We start from the raw sequence: 25,232 nt of genomic DNA, 5'->3' as shown, positions 1-25,232 counted from the left end.
CATCAGGGCTGGGCTCTGTGGGGGAGGGATTGTAGGGGTCTGCAGACTGCATTTCAAAGGTGTGGCATGTGTTAAAATTAGATTTTACAGACAGAGCTATATAAAGCATCTTACCATTAGCAACACACTTGTGATGTGAAATCTAGCTATAGACACATTCTTCATTCTTGGCTCATATCAGTGGTTTTGAAGAGGGTAAATGAAATGCAGAAAATCTTGTTGTATTAACAAGTCTGGAAAAAAACCCTCAAATTCTGTGACAATTATGGGCAAGAAATGTTATTTTTGGTCTATATAAAATAAGTGTTACATTCAACAAAGCCAATATTAAAATTCCTGTAATTACAAGTCAATGCAAGTCAATTTAGTGAAGTCAATGCAAATCAACAGAGCTGGAAATTAATAAAGGTAATTTAGATCAAGTCCTTATGTTTTTCATCAACATAACCCTATATACAGGAGCAGGTCTGAGCCATAACATAATGAAGTAACAAGATGAAGCATTCTAAGATTTCAAGAACAAAGAAAAAGTTCAAGTTCATAGTGTACTTTATTGTGTGATAAAGTCAACCTCTCAGCGTAGACAGACACACACACACACAAGTTCAGTCCAGCACTAAATGCTCTCCTCCACTTTTATTTTTCATCAGTATAGTCCCCCTGATGAAGCTGCTGAAAGGCAAGTTACTGTTTTTTTAATTATATTACACACAGGCCATTAAAATTAATCTAAAAATGTATTAATATCTATATCAGCTAAAACATCCTTGGGCTGCAATGTATGAAAAAAATAAAGATCAGAGAGATCACATAAAAAAGGAATACAAATAAATTAAAAACTAAAAGAACTAAGTACAAAACTCTCCTTGAATATTCATTTTGTGTAATATTTAAAAGCCTTGATCTCAAAGAGGGAAAGGAATGTAGTACGTTTTTCCACACTAATTGTCACCATGATCCCAGTAATTCTTCGCTTTTTTTTTTTGGTCACTTCCTTGTTAAGTCAAAGTTATGATGCACTTGACACTGCCAACTTTTTCAGATGATCCATGAACACCTGGAGACTAACATCATCCGTTAGGATTGGAGATCCTGATTCCTACAATAATATAAAATAAATTAGTAAATAACTAAGAACAAAGCAAACACAGTTACCACTAGGACTGTTCTGAAAGGATGTCAGGCTTCAGTGCTCTACCCTAATTGCCTGCTAAATCAATTGCATAAGGATATATTGGGAAGAAGCTGCTTGGTAACAAAAGCAACAACATTCCATATTGTGGATTCCCAAAAGAATACAGAGTGAAATATTGATTATTCAAGAAGCAACCTGTGTATCCCTGCCCCGGAAAGTTTACATAGACAACATAAAGGTAGAGGAAGAATGAACAGACACAAAAACAAGCACATTGTATATTCAGATGCAGTATACTTATACCTGGTGGGTTGATTCATTTATTATTAATATTTTTACTCTATAGTACCAGAGTACTAATGTAAACCAGCTGTGATCTAATGGTATCAGACCAGTTAGTGAAGGGTAGATCAAGATGATATTGTGGCCAACATTTTCAAACCTGACTGCCTGAAACTTTGGAAGTGCAGCCTAAATCAAAGTAGCTTGGTTTTCAGAGTTGCTGAGCTCTGGCAGCTCCCACTGAAGTCAGCAAAAGCTGTTTAGGTGCTCAGGACCCAACAAGCAGATTACTGTTCCCACTAATTATCATGTTACCTTTATTTAGGATCTTAATTTTAAAAAAAAATTAGGAGCTTAACATTAGACATCCAGGTTTGAAAATAGAAAAGGAGTACTTGTGGCACCTTAGAGACTAACCAATTTATTTGAGCATGAGCTTTCGTGAGCTACAGCTCACTTCATCAGCAAGCTCATGCTCAAATAAATTGGTTAGTCTCTAAGGTGCCACAAGTACTCCTTTTCTTTTTGCGAATACAGACTAACACGGCTGTTCCTCTGAAACCCGAGGTTTGAAAATATTATCCTGAATGTGCAAGTTATTTTTGTTCATCTAATTGTTCCCTGTTCATCTAGTTTAGCTAGTATATTCTAATCAGTTGATATTTATTGTAATGAACACACGATGTATGTCTAGGTTATAAAGAAAATCTGACTCCTCAGAATTGAGTTGTACATTTCTCCGTTTTTAAATACTGTGACTATCAGAGCCAACACACAGAAGTTCCGTTCTTAGCTCCATTGTTACAGGGAGATGTTTTCTCCCCTCACAAAACATGACAGAATTTCAAATCATCAAGGCATCAATGTCTGTGAAAGTTGCTAGCCAGGGGAGAAGCATGAGAGGTCTAAAGCAACCCACAGGAACTAAGCAAGCCATTGTTCATAGCCTAATGCTATGTGATTAGAAAGCAAATAGAATGGGGAAGGAAAATATAAATTTAAAAATGTGTATCTTATATATGCATGCTTCTGTCCTTCCTCCAACAGCAGTAACTCCTCCATAACTCACCTGTCCCCACGCATAGAGGTTATTGTGAGTCTGAGAGGGGTTCACTTTAGACAAGAGGAAGCGGGCCTGTAAAAAACAAACAAAATATTACAAAAATAATAAAATAAAGAACATCAACTCCTTCAGGACTTATCACCACACCTCAGGTCACCACAGCAGTCTGGCTAGCCTTTGCTTTCAGGCCCTTGTCTAGAGAATATTTTTTTCTCATTTAACTTGAACTGATGTCCCACTAAAGTTCCAATGCAATATCTATTATGGATATCACTATGGTAACCACATGATGCAATGGTTTTCATCTCTTGATCACTGTAATAGCTAAACATTTGACCAATATTTTTGGACATCAGTTACTGCTGCTAACTGATGTGGCAGTTATGCTGCTTTTATAGAGGGTGTGATAAGCAGAGAAGGGAATAAGAGGAAGATAAAGCTAAATAGCTTCTTATTACCAGAGGCATATGGACTATACCAATTTTTGTTGGTACAAGTGTTCCCACTTGTTGCTAGTTATGAATGCTGCCATAGGCTTCGGAAGAGAGAATGCCAGGACTAGGCTTCTAATCCAGCGTGACTCATAAACAAAGTTGCACTGAATGTATTACTTAAGCTAGATACGTTTTGATATGTAACTATCATTTATTCTCCATGCAGTATGTCATCTGACCATTTTCTTTTTTGCACCCTTTTATTTCAAAGGCCTGTCCCATGAACAATTTCTAAACTACGCTTTTAAAACAGACTATTAGGGTAAGGGCTCACAAGGAAAGATATATAGGCTGTACACTTTGAGGGTTGAATTACTGCAAAGTTATTTAGTCTACAGAATCAGCTTATTACTAAACCTATGAACTTGCTTCAATCAAAAGTAATAGACACGTGCTCCTGGATAAGGCTTTGCCGTACCTGACTGCCTCCATGTTCAGTGTTAATATAACGCGGCATTGGGAATCTAGTCTGCAATATTTCCTGGGCATCGTCCAATGGGGCTTGCAGTAAATGCTTGAAGTTTTCATATTCAGGCATGTCTTGGTAGCCAGCTTTCCGCCACTGTGCAATCGTCTATTGGAGGAAAAGAGAGAAAGTAGGAGAGAAGTCTCCATGTTACCCCTCACTTTGTAACTTTTGTGCTTTAAAACAGTAAAATGTTATAGGAAACACATTTTTATTATTTAGTCAATTACTTAGTATTTGTCTAATCCTGAATTCAAATAAAGAACATGCTAACAAGATGAGAAACTCAGCCAAATATCTACATTTATTTCTGTAGAGCTGCAAGAGCAATTTGTTGAAAATAACCAATAGTTTAAAGTTCATCAAAATATACATTTATGAGGGATATGCACAGCATTGTTAAAAATTGCTATTTCTTAGTTTAACAGACTTAAATACCATGGCAGTAATCATTTTCTTGTAGTGTTTATAAGGCTACAGAGACCTGCTCCACTCACATACAAATTTACCCCTTCCCGCAACAGATTTCAACAAAACAGCTGATTGGCTCAAACTGCAACATTACAGGAAGGTGATGATTCCTCCTGCTTGACTCAGGTGTACATACAACGCACATTCACATTAATTAGATCTGTGTGCATATCTCTCGCGGAGACCAAATCTCTTCAAAAAACAGGAAGCAGATAACTGAGCCATTGCAAACTGACATGCCTTTAGAGGCAATATTTCAGGGGAATTAACATTGGTGTCATTACACTAGCCCAAGCTTTTCAAACGGCTCGTTTTACACACACAGTAATGGTGCAGGGTAACAAGAGAAAGACACATGATTTGCACTGTACCTCACCAAGGTAGATTACAATCTGGAAGAAAGTATCCATCAGCAGAATTCTGTCAGCAAGAATGCTGCTGCTGTCCAAAAGCACAGGCTGGGAAAGATAAAATGAGAAGTCAGTCACCATGATGCCCTCAGAACTGTATTAAACTTCAAGTTCAGTGCAATAGATCACTGTTCTACAGCAGTACACAACAGAATCAATTGAGTGCCAATCAGTCCGAATAAGCAAATTTCAGACTGTAGCCAATGACACAAGTATCGCGGAACGAATCATCAAGGTTTCTGCAGGAAATATAATGTGTAGAAAAGCTATTTTTCAACTACATGAGTTTGATTTGAAATGATCTTGGACAAGAATCTCTCATCAAAAGAATATTATGTTTACTGTATGTTCACAACTTTAGAATTTTAAAAGACTATACTTGTCTTTGAAATACAAATATTTTTCTGAATAATTATCTTAATTAAAGGCAGACCATACTACAAGCTGGACCATTTGTATAAAACAGTACCATTTTGATGACTGACTAGACATTATTAAGGACTGTTCCAAAGCTCTCTGCTCAACATAGCAAGTCAGTGACTTACCTCAGGTGGTCCAGAGAAAGAATAGGAATAAAGGATGGGCTGGATCATGATGAGGGACTGGGTCAGATCTTGTCTGGCAAAGTGATGACGGTAATAGGAAGATTCATCCGGGCTGTTATTAAACACTTGAAGAAATGGAGATCGTCGCAAGTGGAACATAAACTACATTTAAATAGAAAGATGAATGAGAAAAGAAAAAAGAAAAAAAAATGGAATTTTTTTTTTTTAACCTCCCTATTCACAAGTCCAGTCTGAATGTACAATAAGTTACTGCCAAAGTCTTTCCTCTAATTAACTCTTTGGAAGCTTCATCTACCAATCGTTTACAGCATTTAACTGCATGCCAGGGTGCTGACTTGCATCACAACAAATTTAAAAATCATCAGACAATCATAATTGTGTGTTTTGACATTTCTGCCTGTAACTGCCTTTTTCCACATCTCCATGTCTATGCAAAGTGGAGTCCTTACCTGGGGATACAGAGAAAATGAATCTGACAGTCTGAAGGAATTCGGATCATCCTTGTTATATTGTCCAAACTTCTGACACTGTTGGAAGGAATGCGTATTACCAACGGGTAATACAGAGAAACATTACACAATGTGGTGTCTCAACATCTCACTGCTAGTAGCTGGGACTGGATGACACAGGATGGATCACTTGATAATTAACCTGTTCTGTTCATTCCCTCAGAAGCACCTGGCATTGGCCACTGTTGGAAGACAGGATACTGAGCTAGATGGACTTTGATCTGACAGAGTATGGCTGTTCTTATATTCTTTTCACATTATCAATTAAGTCACTAATATGCGGGGCTGTTTCTGGAATAATGATTGGACTCCATCTTCACTTATCATATTTTAGCATGTAAATACATATCATAAGCTTAGTACAAAGGTCAGATTAAAAATAACTAAAGGGGAAAAAAATTGCTTCCACGAAATTAATGTTTTTTATTGGATCAGTTATGATCTGATAGCTGGCTCTCATTTAATGCTTTGTATATCACATCACTTAGGCTTCATTATTGCCAAGGTGTTTTGTATGCTACGAAACACTGGCTGGCCCAACGTTCCTTGGCTCTGCAACAGCAGACTGGAAATTCTGCAGCAGTGTCATTGAAAATCGACGGTTTTAATGACTGAAATATGCAAATGAACACTGCAAATAAGAGCAGTAGCCAGCCCCTCGCATTTGTTTAGTATTCAATTCACTTTTATTTTACACTGACCCCACATTTTCAGAACTGGACATGCCACAGGCTTTTGTACGAACACAACATAGCAGCATTGTAGGCTATGTCTACACTTAAAATGCCACAGCAGCACGGCTTCAGTACTGTTGCTGGACTGCTGTAGCACTTCAGGATGGACACTTACCCGAGTGACAGGAGGGGTTCTCCCATTGCTGTAGTTAATCTACCTCCCCAGGAGGCGGTAGCTAGATCGAAAGAATAATTCTTCCGTCAACCTAACACCACCTATGCCGGGGACTTAGGTCGGCTTAACTCCATCACTCCAGGTGTAGGTTTTTCATACCCATGAGCGATGTAGCTGGGTCAATTTAATTTGTTAGCACAGACCAGCCCTAAAAGCCGTTGGGGCATAGCTGGAGATTTCGGCAGCTGGGACTTTTGGCTCCTGTAGAAAAGTTGGAGGCAGTCTGGCGTTGTAATATAATCACGTCAGCTGGACGATTCTGCTGAAATGATCAGTAGTGGACTAGCTGATGTTTATGGGCTGGTCTACACTGGAAGCTTACATTGGCACAGCTATGTCTCTCAGGGGTGTGAAAAAAATCTATATCCCTGAGAGTTGTAGCTGTGACTTACCCCCAGTGTACACAGCACTAAGCTGATGGAAGAATTTTTCTGTTGATCTAAGTACATCTCGGGGTGGTGGAGAACTACAGCAATAACCTCCCCTCCCGTTGCTGCAGTGAGTGTCTACACTGAAGAGCTACAGCAGCGCAGCTGTAGCGTTTTAGGTGTAGACAGAGCCTAGTAGTTTACACAGTTTCAGATTTAACCCAACAAGATTCGCCCATCACACTTACCAATCTGATTAGCTGCCTGTCTAGCCATCGCAGTACATCAGGTCCCTCCTCCGACTCAGCTCTGTAGACTCCCAGACGAGCCATTAACACTGCAGCTGCTTCCTGGTCAAACGCCGCTTCTATATGTTGGAGCTGACTCTGCGCATCTGCCCAACTGATAATAGCAAAGTTAGTGCTACATACATTCATCTTTACCAAGTACAAAAACTGGATCATGCTGTACAGGCAAAACACCCTGCGTCCAATCCACCCAGACCGCTGGAAAAATTCAGAAATACAGATTATACTAACGCTTCTGCCATCAAAGAACAATACAGTAGGGACTGGCCTATGGAGCTCACTTTCTGGCAATGGTGGTTACTCGAATGCGTCTCTGTGTACTGGAGTGCTGATACTGAGTGACAAACTGCACGGCGCCTCTGCCACCCTGAGGTATTGGTGCATTGTGCTGCAAAACAGAGGAATAAAGTGTTACTCTCATGAAGCGTTTCTAGGGTAGAGTTACAGAACAGCAAAAGAACTGCAATGCATTATACGTCAGGCCTGAGTATAATTGCAAGCTTCAGTCCCGCTGCTCAAGGTGGTCACTTTTCAGCGCTGCTGGAAAATATAAGGAGTATTAAGCAACCCCAGAGTAAGAATGGGGGTGGCAAGTTAATTAGATACTTTGCTAACAGGCTCTACATCAGTTGGGCAATAAAGGAGGGGAGCAGTTTCTCATCCCTACAACAGTGGAAAAAAAGCACATGGAATAAGTATAACAGGTAGGGAAGAGAAAAGAGAAACAACAGCGTCACTGTGCAAGGTAAAAACATTTATCACTTAGCTCTTATCGTGCTTTTCATCAGCAGAGCAAGTAGGAGCATGAATGCAGTCTGTGTGAGACTGTTTTTTTCTAGATATGACACTTGTTAATTGGTATCTCATACGTTACAAAGGGACCATTGTAATTACTCTTCGGGGATCTGCTAGGGAGGTGTTGGCTACTATAGACAACAGTATTCTGTAACTCTACATGAATGAGGAAAAAAACTGGACTGACCTGATTCACCACTTCAAAATATATGGCAAGAGTTGAGCTGGGATCCAGGCTACAGATTTTCCACTGACATGTACTTCCAATACCAAGTTCCTGGAGAGGGTTCAAAGGAAAAAAAAGAAAGTGGTGATCTTTTCTCTAGTGCAGGATAAGTTAAGACCACTTTAAATTCTGACCAAAGGTAAGACTCAGCACGTGCCTTCTACTGCATCTCACACCTAGATACACGTTAAAGTCCAAAAGTGAACTTGAAAACAAATAATTAAATGAAAGCTTTACTGTTTAACAGCTGAAGCCAGATTCAGCTGTCTTCTCCAAGGACACCAGTCATCTTTTTCCACTGGTCAGCCATCCGTGGAACACATTAAGAGCAGCCCTGCAGGAGACCGCACCCCTCATTCAAAGACCAAGCATGTCACCTCCACAATGCACCCAATTTACCTCTAGCCTGGGCTTTGCACTGTTTATTTACTTCTTTATGAAAGATCTTCCATGTTGGTAACTTACGTTTTCAGAGACGCATGGTCCTTTAGCGTTTAGTGATACGCATGGTCCAATAGCCCCTGAGATTTTCAGCTCCCTAGAAGTCTAAAATAGGGTCAGAAAAGTCCGAAAATCAAATCAGTCAAACAAAGTACACAGCCGCTCAGCTTTAATCAGAAAAGACATTGATGATCAGAGGTTCCCAAACTGCTCTGCAGAAACCTGGCAGGTCACATGGAGCTGCCTTCTCCTCCTCCTTTCCAGCTGCTAAGTTACATTAAAAGACAGTTAAACCACATCCACTAATTTTCCAAGGTAGCTATTGTTGCAGTTGCCACAGGGATGTTGTGCAACCGTGAAGGGGAGGAAATGTAGCCCACGTGACTGTATCTCTGAACGCCACTCCACGATTAGAGTTTGAGAACCTCTGATCTACATAATCAGATTTCAGACAAAAACCACAAGCCCACAATTGCCTGTGGGAGTAGGAAATTGTCCTTGACCAGTTAGGGCAAGTAGGGCCAAGCCATTCATCTCTGCAAAGATTAAGCTTTCCCTAAGGAAAAACACCCCAAAATATCCATAGTCTGTGACAGTGACAAAAATCTGGTCAATTTCTTTCTCCTGCTGCAGCTGCAGGCACTGGAGCTATTCAGTGTGGGGAGGGACAACACCAAAAATGGAGGCAGGGGAAGGGGAGAGCAGCAGAGCCCAAGCCACTCACTATTCAACAGGCTCCAAGATGGGACCAGAGAGAAAGTTCCTCCCTTCCAGCAGCCCAAGGGACATGGATGCTTCAAGTCAGTGGGGCTCAGCACCAAGTGCAGGGATCTGCCTGCATGGAACAGCTTGGAAGGCTGAGGAGTTAGGTTAGATACTAAGTGTCAGGATCTTAGTATTTCCTCCAAACAGGCTTGGTTTCAAAACATACACTCTCTCTGGCTGCTGCTTCCATCACTAAGAGCCACTGGAAATTTAAAATAACTCACTAAAATGTTGCAAAGTAAGCTTAAGTATTTCATTGTTTACATCCTAGACAGAACCAACTATTTAACAATCTGTTACATCGGAGTGCTCTTTACTGATTTATCTGTTCGGTCTGTTTAATGCGCCCTATCTCTCACCTTCACTTCTAACGTAGCACCAAACGCCATACGGAATTCTCCATGGAAGTCTTTGCTAAACACCCGCTGGAATGTCTGCTTGAAGAGAGAAGTGTTGAAAGAGTCTCCCATCACCATGTGACCCCTGGGAAAGGAAAATGACAAGGGAACTAAACAACAAGTAACTGGAACGGAATTGCAAAAGATGTCCCTCTCCTACCCTTCTCCCACCACACAGAGACAGACAGACTTTTTAAAAGTTTCCACGGCGAATTGCAAAGTAAGGAACTAGCTACAGGAAGGATGCATTCCAATCCTCAAATCTGAACATGCTGGCACCACCCCCAGGAGCAGGGCACAAAGGAGCAAGTTCTGGGTTAACACAAAAATGGAAAGTACAGTAAGTGTTTATGAAAGGGGTTAGATTGACAGCCAGGGAGTTGTCCGTTTGGCCACAGAACAGTTTTTGCAATGGCAGTGCAGTCTTCCCCATCTGTGTGCTAGAATGGAGATTGGGGAAACCGAATTCTAGGGCTAGAGGGTAGTTCTGTCTTTATCTGTTTATTTTCCAATGCATGCAGTGCACCTAACTCATAAACTACTTGATGCCCTAGCAGTGATGATGCTTGACACATTACGGAACTCCCCCACCCCCAAACAACCACCAACTAAATCCTCTTCTAATTAACTCACCTCCTCAGAAAAAGCCCGAGTAAATGGATAGGGCCTAATAGCGCAGACTGAAGGTCTATCACACCAAGAAAGGGAAGGCAATTCTAGAGCTAAGAATCTTCTATCGAAAACACCTTGCCGCCAGCAAGACGAGCATAGGGACTTTCCAGATAACTGGCCCAGTAGATCTCAACTGGCAGATTAAAGAGACAGACAGTCCCTACAATAATCCATGTAGTGGTTGGCACCTCTGCAAATGCCACCAGCAAGGGTAAGGAGTACTTGTGGCACCTTAGAGACTAACCAATTTATTTGAGCATAAGCTTTCGTGAGCTACAGCTCACTTCATCGGATGCATACTGTGGAAAGTGTAGAAGATCCTTTTATACACACAAAGCATGAAAAAATACCTCCCCCCACCCCACTCTCCTGCTTATCTAAAGTGATCACTCTCCTTACAACGTGTATGATAATCAAGTTGGGCCATTTCTAGCACAAATTCAGGGTTTAACAAGAACATCTGGGGTGGGGGGGGAGAGGAAAAAACAAGGGGAAATAGGTTACCTTGCATAATGACTTAGCCACTCCCAGTCTCTATTCAAGCCTAAGTTAATTGTATCCAATTTGCAAATAAAAAAAAAAAGTCATTATGCAAGGTAACCTATTTCCCCTTGTTCTCCCCCCCCAACGTTCTTGTTAAACCCTGGATTTGTGCTGGAAATGGCCCACCTTGATTATCACACACATTGTAAGGAGAGTGATCACTTTAGATAAGCTATTACCAGCAGGAGAGTGGGGTGGGAGGAGGTATTTTTTCATGCTTTGTGTGTATAAAAAGATCTTCTACACTTTCCATGGAATGCATCCAATGAAGTGAGCTGTAGCTCACGGAAGCTTATGCTCAAATAAATTGGTTAGTCTCTAAGGTGCCACAAGTACTCTTTTTCTTTTTGCGAATACAGACTAACATGGCTGTTACTCTGACACCAGCAAGGGTGCTACTCAGTGCAAATGATGATGGTTGGACTGGGGATACATGCCCACTAGGGACTGAAATGACTCTTGGCACTGGCTTCTTGACTCCAGAGAGGCCTAGCATCCGTAAGAAATTATAATTCTGCTACTACCCTGAACCAAATTCAATCCAGTGCCTTAGCACCAAGCCCATAACCAAGCCCTCCTGGTCCCTGCAGAAAATTTCATTTTGCATGACACTGTGCAGGATTAACAAGCACTTAACATTATGCTCATAATGCCACTGCTCATCATGTCACTGCTTAATCTGTTTTTCAGCTCTCCTCTCTGGAAGTGTCCTTGCTAAGTCTCAGTGAAATAAAACGTGTTTGTAGAAAAAGACCGCATCCAGGGTTTAGGAGTTGGTTAAAACATTAAATCACCCTTCTCTAAACAGGACATCTGCTTTGCCACTGACTGCATCAAAATTCATCCCATACAAGCTGCCCTGAAGTACGACCCTGCGCTACTGAAGTCAATGGCAGCTTTGCCATTGAATACAACAGACACAAGATCTGACTGCTAATGCTTAGAATCAGAGAAATGACAATAATTTTCACCTCCATACATTTATATCAAACTAATCATTTCCTATCCCACTCTTCCCCCTCAAAAGACAGGGCCATGCTTGCTCACTGCTCAGGGCTGAGGACATACCCAGTAAGGTTTGCACAACACTTCATCTCCAAAAGGCCAGTCTGATCAAGAGCACAGGCGTAGATATCAATGCAGTGGCCGTTGGCTGCTGTGCGATTAGCTAGAATCTCGTAGTGCTGTGGAGACAAAGGGCACGCAGAGTTTTTAAAACATTCCAATAGGCAGGTAAGGATTTCCTTGGGTTCTACAGCTGGGGCCAAAGCAGGAATTTGCCCCTTGGGAAAGCATGTTCTATTTTAATGGTGACATACCACCCCTAAAGTAAGGGCCCCAAATCCCAGAGCCACAATACACAACGAGCACTGCATTAGAGCTTGCGTTTCACTTCTATGACCTTTGTTATCATCTCCAAACTGCACTGTACATTCAGAGTAAATACAGCACATTTTAACCACTTAGCAATGTGTCAAGAAGACCCAGGAGGCATTTGGAGATTGACTGGTTCTCAGCAGGAGATGCAAATGCGCTCTCTTGCCAGGAAGAGAAGAGGGGTTAGGATACTCCTGGAACTGAGGGTCGAATCCTTCTGCCCTCCGAACGGCTGAGGAAGAGAGGCTAAAATACCTTCTTGCTCTCTGGAGAGAGACCTGTGCTGGATGCAGACTAGGACTGAGAGACTTAGCCTTGTTTGGGACTTGGTGGAACAGAACCCGGCCTTATACCTTGACCTAGGTAATAAAAACAGCATCTGTATCTGAGGGAGACCCAGGTCCATGTTTGGGCATACAGGCTTCAGGGCCACGAAGAAGCAGCGTGCTTGTCACTAGTAAAGTTGCACAAAGGGGTTAGTAGGGTGAAGTGCAGCTCACCAATACAGACCTAGGATTAGCTATTGGCTCCCTAGGGGTGGCTTAGAGCCATGAGCTGGCACAACTATGTTGCCACCACATACACCGTAACACCCAAACCAGTTATACCCAGCAGGTCCACGACATCGTTTGTGCAGCAGAAGCAGTGTCTTTGCTTTAGCAGACAGCAAGACCTACCTTTGTGGCCTTTTTCATGTACCGTGCATTGTCCTTCTCTATGTCATGCCAGGAACGAATGGGGGTTTTCAGTTCGTCTCCTACCACCATGCCAGGCCCTTGTGTCGGTGGCCCGCCTGTAAACAACATTATTCTGGCCCCTGTGTTTGGAAATGTGCCCTAAAATAAAATTAAAGCCTTATTTTAGAGATTAAAGGACAGCAATACTTTTAATATACTTTTTGGGGCAAGGTCTGTCTACCTCTGTGTACAGCACCTAGCACATCAGGGGGCTGATTATGATGGGAGTGTTTGGGTGCTCCCTTAAAAAATAATTCCTGCCTTCTTGACATGGAATAGTGGGGACTGATGCACCACTGTCAATTTCTAAACAAGGGGAGGACAGATTTCATGCTCCCACCCCAGATTTCTGCTCCCATCTTCCCCCCTATGCCTCAGGTGATCTATCCACAAAACCAGTGTATGATTCCACAGAGATGCAGTGAGCCTCTGATGCATCTGAAAGCCAAATATTGTTTGTAAATATCTCTGAGATTCCTGAATGCCCTCATACAAAGTATCTTTCAAATATTATTTAAGCGTAACTATCCCTGACATCACACCCAGGAGGAGTCAAGTAGGGTCATTTTCCCATAACAAAGTTGAGTAGGTATTTCAAAAGTTAAGGGATGTGACAAACTACACTCACATCTGATATGTAAGGCTCTACCAAATTCATGGCCGTAAAAAACGCGTTCTCTCCTCTCTGGCTGTGAAGTAAGGGTGGCAATCCCACGACCCCCCGACAATAGCCTTGCGACCCACCCCCACCCTGACCACCTTTTGGGAGAGGACCCCCATGGTTACGCCACCATGAAATTTCAGATGTAAATATCTGAAAACATGAAATTAACTAATTTTAAAATCCTCTAGCCATGAAATTGACCAAAATGGACCATGAACCCTATTGATACACAATCAGGCCACAGACCAAGTCTTTCAAATACTGAGACATACTGGCCAAGCACAGCATAATCCCGTAAGATTTTAATTTTACCAGGTAATCTCATATTAAGAGTGAATTAGGATTACCTCCAATAAACCAACAGCAATTGACAAAGCTACTCCAGTTGATCGCAAGGGTCGCTTTCCCTGAGTCACTGGCCACGGGTCCCTCTGTAGTTCCCCAAGAAGATCTGTCAGGTTCATGTCAATCTTCTGTACGGGCTGCAGGAACCTGCAAGAATTCAAAATGAACAATTATAAATCCTATTGGTTTGGTCTTTGCTGCCAAAAACTGTATCAAAGTAATGCACCTCTTACACCTGAAGTTTTCAAAACAGGCACAAGGAACAGATACACAATTTGATCAGAGCAAGATACAAAGAGCACATAGCATGAGGACTTGGAAAAGCTACTCCACCAAAATGCACAAGAGAACTGACCACGGAACGAGAGCTTTATGAGTGAGTGAGTGACAGAGAGCACATGAGCTAGGACCCAACACAGGGAAAAACAGTTTAATCTGGAAACAAACTCCCGCTGTTTTCTAATAATTCATTATTCTGCTCGACTTTTACAATATTATTATTTGTATTTCATTAGTGCCTAGGAATCCCAGTCACAGACCAAGGTCCCATTGTGCTAGGCACTGTACAAACACAGAATAAAAAGGCAGTCTCTGCTTACACTTTAAGTAATAAGTTTTCAAATGCTGGCTCCATATAGAAATCCAGCGTGGATGGCGCTATTTTTGGAGTCTGTAAGAAACAGACACTATGAAAGCACTATAGGCTGCTCAAATAAACCTCATCAATATAGATCTACAATTGTAAACAAGTTATTGCAATGAGAGAACTCAAGCCATCTTACAAAGGATTGTCTTTAAGAAACCCGCATTTAGGGGTTTGGGTCCTACAAGTCATAATGTGAACATGGGCTCTGTCCTGCCCTTCTGGGATAGTGTGTTTCACTGAGCCACTTACCTGCTTGAAATAGGTGGCTGTTCCTGAGGCTGAAGAGGTCTTCCCTGCTGAACGGGTACCACAGGCCTTGTAAGACCCAGCATATCCTACAAGACAGAGGGAAGCGGTGGGAAGGATAAACTTGATTACTTAAACATCAGATCTATTATTTACTATCTAGCTACTGATCCGAGGTATTTATCTAGCCCCTCTTCCCCTAGTATCTAACTGCTTCACATTCTTTAATATATTTATCCTCATACACCTCTGTGAGTTTGCTATTCTCCCCATTTAACAGACAGGGGAAACCAAGGCACAGACAGGTTAAGTGACTTGCCCAAGGTCACACAGGAAGTCTACAGCAGAGCAAGAAATTGAACCAGGTCTCCCTAAGGTTAGTGCCCTAAACACTAGACCATCCTTCCTATTTGCTCTCTACAAGCCAAGAGTTTGAAAATGGGGGGAACGTGATAAGAGACCTAAATGGAATTACATGTTAGATTAAGTGTAGGAAGAGAAGGCAGAACACACCTGTATTTGCTTAGCTGTCAGGTCCTTGGTCCCTCTGAAAACATAGCTCTTGGAAATTCCTTCGCAGCTCAGTTCATGAACCTGGACCATTCTGCCAAATGTGATCAGCCCCACCAGTGCATCTGGAGGCAGCAGACTCAAGGACATCTGCAGGGATTCCTTCAATGCTTGCAAGTCTTCCTCTTCCAGACACGTGTCAACAACGTAAAGGAAGATCAGTGGGGTTGGTGCACCTCTCTGTTGTGGAAAGAAAAAGGTTTACTATGAATCTGTATATGCTCTCAGTGACACATACTGCCCACCCTCCTTGGGCTGGGAATTCTCATAATGAAACAAAATATTTTAATCACAATGGTTACAGAAATAAGAAAACTCTTATGTCTTTCACTCACAAATATCCATTAAAAGTCAGCAAGTTAAAATATCTTGTTTCGGGAATATCACAGCGCTCCTCCTGAACGATAGAGAACAGCTAAAACAGATCCGCAACTGGATCAGCAAAAGATGGTCACCTTTTCTCATGACTGGAGGCATCAAGAACAAAGCACAATGCAGGCAGGACAAAGACCTGGGAGACATTTATCTCTCCATTGACTTATTTGAACTATGAAACTGGTTTTAGAGACCCATTGCTCAGTGGGTTGGCAGGACTGGGCCACAGTCTATAACAACAAGACTAAGGGCTTGTCTACACACAGATTAATTCTGAAATGGGTTAAACTAAACCAGAACAAGGCACTCTTGTCCTGGAATAAGGATGTCTGCACATGGAGTTATTCAGGAACAGCTACTGCAGAATAGCTATTCCGGTCAATTTCCAAGTGTAGACAAATGCTTAGAATATGGCTTGTTTGGCTTCTATTTAATTAAAATAGAGAATCTGGATGCTAAACGTAAGAAACTGCATCCATTTCCACTCTCCAGTCTTCACATGAAAATTGTATACACAGATTTTGAGAGGAAACTTATTTAAATTAAAAAGCTAAAAAGAATGGCTTAACCCAAGAGATCAGACAAACAGCAGGGAGTTTAAACTGTGCTTAATTAACCTAAAGTCCAACTGCACTTTGCTCATGAAAACACTTTATTCAAGTTATCTTAAATAATCTTACAGCATACATATGTGTTTCAAATGTTTTCTGAGAATCCCAAGCTTGACCATGATGCACTTACCTGCACTATGTATTCGATTGTGGAAAACTGAGGCATAAGTTCTGCTGGCTGATTTATTTCGGATATGCCTGCATACGCTGGAGGGAACTGAAAATGAGAAGCAAGGATTAGAAAAAGCAAGTTAACTGTGCAGGTTATTTGAAGAAATGTACAACAGCAGGTATATCTCCTGCATTATGAAGGCTGGATGATGTACAAGGGAGGAAAGCTTTCGAATTCAAGTACGTGTTGCTCAATTGCTTATTTCCTGATACAGCAGCAAACTCTTTTACCTGAATAAAATGCAGCATTGGTTCTTCACTGCTTTTCATTATGAATGGATAGCAGTGGTGGTTAGCAGCATGTGTATAGGTCTGAAGCATAATTCAATTAGAAAGCAACTGAGAATCGTTTAGTCAGATGACACACAGTGTTTCTGACAGCAGACATCCACTTACAGCACTGCAAGTTTCATACTCAGAAGAACAAAAGACAATGATGAGCCCTGGCCTCAACATGCACAAAGAATATGATGAAAATGTAAGGCACAAAAATAACTACAGATCAGCTGCCTGTAGCACATGTGCTGGCAAACAGCCACTGGCAAAACTGAACCAAGACTAGAAGAGATGAGATTCCACTGCTTTCACATCACACTGAGTAAAAAGAAATGCTGAACTGGGTGCACCAAGAGAAAGAGGCCATGGGGAAGGGTCTCATTAGCAGAAATTTCTACCCTTCGCTAGAGAATGCTATCAATTGAATACTCAATGAAGAGAGCATGAAGGTGATAGAGAAGATAATGAGAAAGTGAAGCACTTTCCCAACCTACCTGGTTTCTCTGAAAACAGAAGTTACAGGCCCAGAGCTTGGCACGATAATCAACTTGGCTAGAAGAAAGGAAAGGTGGGACATTTAGTACAAAGGTATCGATTTTATAGCCAAACACCTACCAGGCTTTACAGTTGAGATGAAAGAAAATAAAAACACTCAATATATTTTCTTAATTTTAATGACCGAGTTAAAGGACCTCAGAAACACAGATTTTAAAGCCAGAAGGAACCAGTAGATCTAGTCCGACTTTCTGTAGAACACAGGCCACAGCATGTCATCCAGTTACCCCTATATTGAGCTCAATAACTTGTTTCAGAGTAACAGCCGTGTTAGTCTGTATTCGCAAAAAGAAAAGGAGTACTTGTGGCACCTTAGAGACTAACCAATTTATTTGAGCATGAGCTTTCGTGAGCTACAGCTCACTGCATCCGATGAAGTGAGCTGTAGCTCACGAAAGCTCATGCTCAAATAAATTGGTTAGTCTCTAAGGTGCCACAAGTACTCCTTTTCTTTTTTCAATAACTTGTGTCTGACTACCAGCATATCTGCCAGAAAGACATCAAGGTTTGATCTGAAGACATCAAGAGAACATAACGCATCTAGTTCAGAAAGGCATCACCATTTCGCCCAGTAGTTTGTTCCAATGGTTAACCACTTTCACTGTTAAAAATCTGTGCCTTACTTCTAATTTGAATTTGTCTGACTTTGGGTTCCTGTTCTGCCTTTCTCCACTAGGTTAAAGAGCCTTTTAGTACCCAGTATTTTCTCCCTGGGAAGGTCCTTACACCGGAATAAAGTCACCTCTCAATTTTCAGCCTGTGTTTTGGGGTTGGTGTTTTTGCTCCCAACGCGTAACTAGCTGATAGTTAACAGATGCCACAAGTCAGTGGAATATTACTGTTATTTATTATTTGTATTGCAGTAGGATCTATGATGCACAGTCTTGGAGCTGGACCCTAATGTGCAAGGGATGTACAAACAAAATGATGGTTCCCTGCTCCAAAAAGCTTGGCCCCCTTAGCCCCTGTAATTTTATAGTGTGAAGACTAGTGCAGTAACACTTGGATGTACTCTCCTTCCTCTAGCTCAGGGGTCGGCAACCTTTCAGAAGTGGTGTGCCGAGTCTTCATTTATTCACTCTAATTTGTTTCGCGTGCCAGTAATACATTTCAACGTTTTTAGAAGGTCTCTTTCTATAAGTCTATAATATATAACTAAACTATTGTTGTATGTAAAGTAAATAAGGTTTTTAAAATGTTTAAGAAGCTTCATTTAAAATTAAATTAAAATGCAGAGCCCCCCAGACCAGTGGCCAGGACCCAGGCATTGCGAGTGCCACTGAAAATTAGCTCACATGCCGCCTTTGGCACCCATGCCATAGGTTGCCTACCCCTTCTCTAGCCTTCCTTTACAATCACACTTCCTGTTGATCTCATTGGCAACACCTTCTTCCCAATACTTTTCAGAAGACACGCATGTCCATAAGATCATCATGGGAGTCTGAGAACACAGAAAGTGTTTCCTCCCCTAAAATAAAAGCACACACACAAACAAAACCTTTCTACTTACATCAAACCTCACCTACATCCAGGAGGACTACAGCGTTGATTCAAATTCCCACTTTGCCACCAAAAGCACAGAGACCAGTCTCTTCAGACATTCCTGGCCCTAATTAATATGTAGAGCCCTGCAAATCCACAGATAACTGCTTTATATCCGCAGATGTGGATATCCATGGACCACTTTTGTGGCTTGTGGGTTGGATGCAGAGACCAATTTTGTATCTGTGCAGGGCTCGACTAATACGCCCATCACTGCAGCCTCTAGGCGCTAGCCATGCTTTTCATTCAGTTTAAGGTGCACAGCATACTAACATTACACAAGGGCAACGTCTCAGTGATTAGATATATGTAGCTATTTGCACATCAGTGCTGGCTTCCCTTGAATCGCTGACCCCCGAGCTCGGATAACCATTTGCCTCTCCACCCCATTTCTGCTTCCTTCTCATTCTGGCAGCCCAGACTAGCAGACTGGCATTCTTTACTTATCACTACGTGTGCAAGTGTTTGAAAAATTTCAGGACACCTAATCTGAAGGGTCTCTTGGAACAGGCCCTGGCCTGAGAGACGGGGAAGGAAAGGGATGCAGATCAGGGAAAACAGATTGCGATAAGCTCTATTTCCATCCAATGTTAACATTCAGAGGTTAGAGTTAAGTCAGAAATTCATACCAAAGCGGGTTGAGCACGGCTTTGCAAGTCTGCCTGCTGCAAAGCACTGGTTCATATTGTACAGGCGGCAGGTCTAGACGTTCTTTCAGGGGAGTCAGTAGACAGGCCAAGGGTACGACCATTCTTGTAGCCTCCAACCTGCTGGAAGGCCACACGTTCCAGCTGAAACGCACTCCGTCTCGCTCTTCATTTTGCTGAATGAACTCCAGATATGTCGCCATGGAATCTTCAAGGTTCTGAAAGAAAGGACAACCGATATGACACATGTTCATTCAGGAACCACTCACTTGAGCGACAGCACGACAAGGGAGTTATCACTTGGCAGATAAACACAAGATGACGAGATTCCAGCCCTAAAGAGAATACCATCAAAAGTCGGAAATTCTGCAAAGATGGACACCCATCAGTGGGACTACTCACACGAGTAAGTTACAGTCATACACAAGCCACTGCAGGATCAGGCCCTACATGATGAAATTAGCCAATCCCACAATAAAATGAGCCAGTATGAGTACATCCACATCTATTAAGCTCTCACCCAGTGCTCTGGCCAAGCTACTGAAATCAGCCAACTGAAATCAGCAGATCCCAAATGCTGCAGGTAGACCTCTCCCTCACACAAGATTATTCCCCATTAAGCATGAGCATCTCTTTGCGGTAAACACCCCAGTTCCCCAACTCTGTTGCCGACCTCAGCCTCACAGCTTCCAGATCAGTGGTTCTCAACCTATTTACTACTGTGGGCCACGTATGCAGCTCTGTATGTGTTATGTGGGCTGCATTCACACAGTATATATACTACCTGTATGACCCTGAGAATGTCACGTGGGCTGCAGCTGTGTGCTGACTGGGCTGCAGGCTACCCCATGGAAGGCTTGGAGAAAACTGGTCAGGCTTCCAATACAGCCTGAAAGTCACCAAATGAGAATGTGTGTGGACCAAAGGAAGAAGCAAGTTGTAGAATGCAGGACCTTTCACAGAGGACATCTTGCTGCCAGCCCTCCCCTGTTTGTAGCAGGAAAGGGAACTGTTAGCCTGAACACTTCAGATGATCTCTGCTCTGTGGCAGCAAGAGACAAAAAGACCCCAAACTATTTAGGGCTTTCAAGGTAGAAATATAAGGTGCTGTTTCACCTGGAAATCACTGGTTGCCATGCAGATCATGGAGCATCGTGTAACGTGGTCCCTATCTGAAATCCCTACGTGAGATTCTGCACTGGCTGCAATTTCTAAAGGGTTGCAAGGAGAAGACCCATGTAAAGTGCATTGCAATAATCGATCCTACAGGTGACACAAGCATGGCTAATCAGGCCAAAGTCTGTATCCAAAAGGAAAAGGACACAACATCCTCACCAAGGGCAGGTAGGAAATACATTTGACCACCACTGCCGTCTGGGACTCCGGTAGCAGTGGAGATAAAAAGATCCTCAGGTGCACTTACAAACCAACCACAGACACAAACATTAAGCAGAGATGCAGACAGAAGAAATGTCTCCCTCATACTCACTGTAAGCATTCTCTCAGTCACAGCTGGGTTGCGTGTCAGTCACCCTAATGTGAAGCCATGTCCCAATCTCCGTCAGAGAATAATTTGCCTGATGACATCTTACAGAAGACATGGCATGGAAAGAGAGCTGAGTTCCTTTAGCATACTGAAGAAATCATCATTCCTGCTGCCTTACCAAACTGTCTACCAGCACCACATACACACTGAACAAGACAAGACAAGATGAAATCCTGGGGAACCCCATATGAGAGCACCTTCACGACACATAAGAAACTGCCCACCATCCTTGAGGCATCCCAGAAAATACAGACCCGCTCAAAAGCAAGACCATATCAGTCCCTGTTAGGATCCATATGCATGTTAATGGTCAACGGCCAACACTGTAGCATTTAATTTCAGAAAGGGGAACTTCACAAAAATAAGGTTAGTTACCCAGAAATTAAAAGGTACAGTACCAAAAGTAAAATCCCTGCAAGCCGCATGGAAACTTTTTAAAGACACCATAATAGAGGCTCAACTTAAATGTATGCCCCAAATTAAAAACATAGTAAGAGAACCAAAAAAAGAGCCACCATGGCTAAACAACAAAGTAAAAGAAGCAGTGAGAGGCAAAAAGGCATCCTTAAAAAGTGGAAGTTAAATTTTAATGAGGAAAATAGAAAGGAGCGTAAACTCTAGCTAATGAAGTGTACAAATATAATTAGGAAGGCCAAAAAATTTTGAAGAACAGCTAGCCAAAGACTCAAAAAATAATAGCAAAAAAAAAAAAAAGTCAGTAAATCAGAAGCAGGAAGCCTGCTAAACAACCAGTGGGGCCACTGGACGATCGAGATGCTAAAGGAGCATTCAAGGATGATAAGGCAATTGCGGAGAAACTAAATAAATTCTTTGCATCGGTCTTACGGCTGAGGATGTGAGGAGGAATCCTCAAACCCTCTACACAGTACTACTTCCTCTAAGTGCTCCACACACAACCCCATCCCCAGGGTTCAGAGCTCTCTCCTGTGAGCCACTCAGCTGCATCTAAACATCATGACACCCTCACCAGGGTCCCTGTGCTGAGCAGAGCCTGTGAGTCAGATAGGCAGGCTGATAGCATCACAAAACAGGAGCTGACGGAATTGACTAATCCTGACGTAAAGAAGTTAGCTAATCCTGGGTTAATAGAGGAACCTCTTGCCTCTTTAGTTTTAAATGGGGCTTGTATCCAAGATGTTCTCAGAAGGTCTTTGTGAAGTTTGTTGAACTGCGGGTGTTAGTTAGAGAGTGAGGAGATCAGGGCAACATTTTTAAAAAAGGAGAAATTTTAGCTGTTTCCTCTGTGAAAGAGAGTAAAGGTTTACCAAAAATTACACAGAAAATGCAATAATGAGGCAGGGCCCCTCCTGCCAACCCCATACTGGGGGAGACTCCCCCATCCCACTCCAACAGCAACACAGTGGCCTCACACCAACCTCCACATAGAGTGGGGGAATCAGTGATGTGGGGGTCCTTGTCCCTCCTTCACTGCCCACAACAGAGGCCCAGGGGATCCTCCCCCCGTTCTCTGAGCCCTAGGGTTGCCACCTCCAAAGTACAAAACCAGCACAATATTCAGGATGATCCTGAGCACATCAAGCTGGGCAGCGAGCACCGAACACCCCGAACATCTTATAGCTACCCCGACAGATTCCCGGGGCAGTGACCTCAGAAACGGGACAATACTGGGGAACCTGGACAGGTCGAGCAGCCCTACTCAAGTCCCAAATCGTAGAGGAGGCGGCCCCAAAAGCAACAGTGGGGCCCTTTCCCCTCCTACAGTGGCCTGGGGAAACTGACCCCACCCCCCACTGGGGGACCCCTTCACCCCATCCACCGACTGGCAGGACTCCCTCCCCTGACCCACGAGACTCTCTTGCCCCATCGCCCACTTGGGGGACCTCCTCCCCTGACCCAGGGGACCTTCCTCGCCCCCACACCCCATCCCCCACTGGGGGAATCCCCTCCCCTGACCCACAGGACCCCCGCACCCTTTCCCCCACTGGGAGACCTTCGCACCCCATCCCCCACTGGAAAGGAACCCCCTCCCCTGACCCGGGGGACCCCCTTCGCCCCATCCCCCACCCCTCCCCTGACCCGGGGGACCCCCTTCACCCCACCCCTCCCCTGACCCAGGGGTCCCCCTCCCCTGGCACCTTCCCCACTGGCCCGGGGGGAGCCGTCGCCCCCTCCCCCCACCCGGGGAACCCTCCCGCCCTGGCGGACCCCCCCCTCCCATTTCCTCCCCTCCCCAGCCTCAGCACCGGGGGGCCCTGCCGAGACCTGCCCTCCCGCCGCCCCCGAACACCCACCTGCCCGCGGTGCTGTCGCTCTGCCGGCTCCGCTTCGCAGCGCCCGACGATCCGTGTCCCGGCAGCGCCCGCGCCCGAAAGGCCAGCTCAGCGGCGGGGCTGCCCGACAGCGAGATGGCGGCGCGGGCGCCTCGCCGGCTACATTGCCCTTGCCCAAGATGGCGGCACCATTGCGCGGCTGCTGTCGCCGTCTCAGCGGAGGGCACCCGCGCCTCGTTACGGGCTTCCGCCCGCATCCAGTATGGCGGGCGGCTCCATGAGGCTCCCGGTCGTGGGCGGGGCCTTGCAGGGTTAGCGCTGACTCGCCCTTCCAGTGGGCCGCTGGCGGATGGGGGTGGAAGCGGGGAGGGCAGCTGTGAGTCCTGGTGATGTGGGCATCCCCCAGCCAGCCAGCTCTCTGTGCCCTGGGCATGGGTGCGGCTCCCCTGAGGTTCCCTCACCAAGCCGCCTCTGCCTTCGCCCCCCTGAGGTGGAGACCACACGGCAAACGTGCTCACCTCGCCACCCCGCCGTGCCAGCCCCGAGGGTGCCCGCCTCCTGGCACAAACATCACCCCGACGCCGAGTGCAGTGACACCCAACAGTCACATCAAAGCCTCGCCGCCCCGTGCCGCTTAAAAGCCTCCTTCGCCCTTGGCCCTGTCGCGTTAAACAAGCCGCGCATTCAAAGGCCCCTTTCTCACGTCAAAACGTGTGTCCCCATCTTGTACCAAAGCATCCTTACGTGGCAACAAAATGTCACCCCACAAATTGCCCCAGGCCCTTACACTGAACAGAGGATCCAGGCAATGTGGGGTGGCCCAGACAAAGTCAGCACAAACACCAAGACAAATGGGAAACCTGTGGGGTGGAATAGGTATTCTGACACCATCTCAATTGATGCTATAGAGATGGCTATAAAACAACGGAGAAGTCATGTTTAACAAAACACACGCCGTGACGGTGGGTATCTGCAGGAAGACTGAGGGCCAAGCTCACAACTGGTATAAGGGACTGAACCCAGTTTTGGAGACTCAAGACCTGATGTAGGAGGGGAATTTTTCACTCTTTTAGAGATACTATTTAATGGACTATGTGACCACTAAATAATCCCAGTACTGTTTGTATACAAAGGGCTAAGGCCCTCTGTAGTGCTGGTAAACCAGGTGCCAACTCTTGCCAAGGTCATATGCATTAGCTAAGAACTGACAAAACTCATAGCTGGAAACCTAGCGAGCTCACCTGTGTTAGTTGTGTTCAAAATAGGTATTAGTCTCATAAGAATGTATTTACTGTTTAGACTCTATTAAATGCTTGTAAATTTCTGCATGCATTAACCTCACTTGTCTGTATTCCTTCCTACAAGGTAAAATATAAATTTGTTTTATAATTATAAAAATGCCTGACTTGTGAACTCAGTCTCTCCCCCACACACACCCACGCCCACCCAGCAGGACTATCAAAAATTAAGTGGGCCATCATAGGACAAAAGCTTTGTTAATTGCCCTACCCACGGATGGAGAAGTAGTGCAGAAGTCCTCATCCCATCCGTTTGGATGCTGGAAGAGGGATATAAAAATAATGGACATGGATTTTTTTCATCTCTCACAAGGGCTGGAGCTAAGAAACAAAAAGCAGAGATCCCCAGGGTCGACCTGGGTTAAGCCCTAAAAAGACATTCAGTGGCATGCTAACAGATTGCTATAGCTCTGTCACCTTTTGAATCCCAGACTGAAATTCATCTGTGTATGTGCTTGCTTGCTTTAATCTATGAATGACTCATTTCTTTTTCCCAGTTAATAAACCTTTGGTTAGTTTGTTACAGGATTGGTTACAGGCATTGTCTTTGGTG

The 25,232-nt window shown here is 43.8% G+C and overlaps 1 protein-coding gene across 1 annotated transcript; it reads right to left on the bottom strand.

The window, feature by feature from the left end:
- Nucleotides 1-531: 531 nt before the first annotated feature.
- On the bottom strand, nucleotides 532-23,557 carry SEC23B (SEC23 homolog B, COPII component). Its single transcript, XM_048842459.2, has 20 exons — nucleotides 23,403-23,557; nucleotides 19,566-19,801; nucleotides 17,334-17,391; nucleotides 16,523-16,609; nucleotides 15,350-15,586; nucleotides 14,840-14,925; nucleotides 13,947-14,091; nucleotides 12,876-13,034; nucleotides 11,890-12,005; nucleotides 9,568-9,691; nucleotides 8,468-8,548; nucleotides 7,964-8,053; nucleotides 7,263-7,369; nucleotides 6,922-7,075; nucleotides 5,337-5,414; nucleotides 4,867-5,028; nucleotides 4,283-4,369; nucleotides 3,393-3,548; nucleotides 2,487-2,552; nucleotides 532-1,099 (listed from the first exon to the last, which is right to left on the bottom strand). The coding sequence occupies exons 2-20, from the start codon at nucleotides 19,784-19,786 to the stop codon at nucleotides 1,010-1,012; spliced, it is 2,304 nt and encodes a 767-aa protein (XP_048698416.2). The 5' UTR covers nucleotides 19,787-19,801; nucleotides 23,403-23,557; the 3' UTR covers nucleotides 532-1,009.
- Nucleotides 23,558-25,232: the final 1,675 nt, after the last annotated feature.

This window comes from Caretta caretta, chromosome 3 (genome assembly GCF_965140235.1).
Source record: "Caretta caretta isolate rCarCar2 chromosome 3, rCarCar1.hap1, whole genome shotgun sequence".
Taxonomy (NCBI): domain Eukaryota; kingdom Metazoa; phylum Chordata; order Testudines; family Cheloniidae; genus Caretta; species Caretta caretta.
The sequence above is the reverse complement of the archived record's forward strand: the minus strand, read 5'-3'. Positions and strand labels throughout refer to the sequence as shown.

Excerpts from the sequence above, each read along its gene's own strand:
- SEC23B (XM_048842459.2), bottom strand. The coding sequence starts at position 19,786 with ATGGCGACATATCTGGAGTTCATTCAGCAAAATGAAGAGCGAGACGGA. Across the intron at positions 5,029-5,336 it reads CATTTTCTCTGTATCCCCAG|TTTATGTTCCACTTGCGACG; the intron begins GTAAGGACTCCA and ends ATTTAAATGTAG. Across the intron at positions 2,553-3,392 it reads CTGAACATGGAGGCAGTCAG|GCCCGCTTCCTCTTGTCTAA; the intron begins GTACGGCAAAGC and ends TGTTTTTTACAG.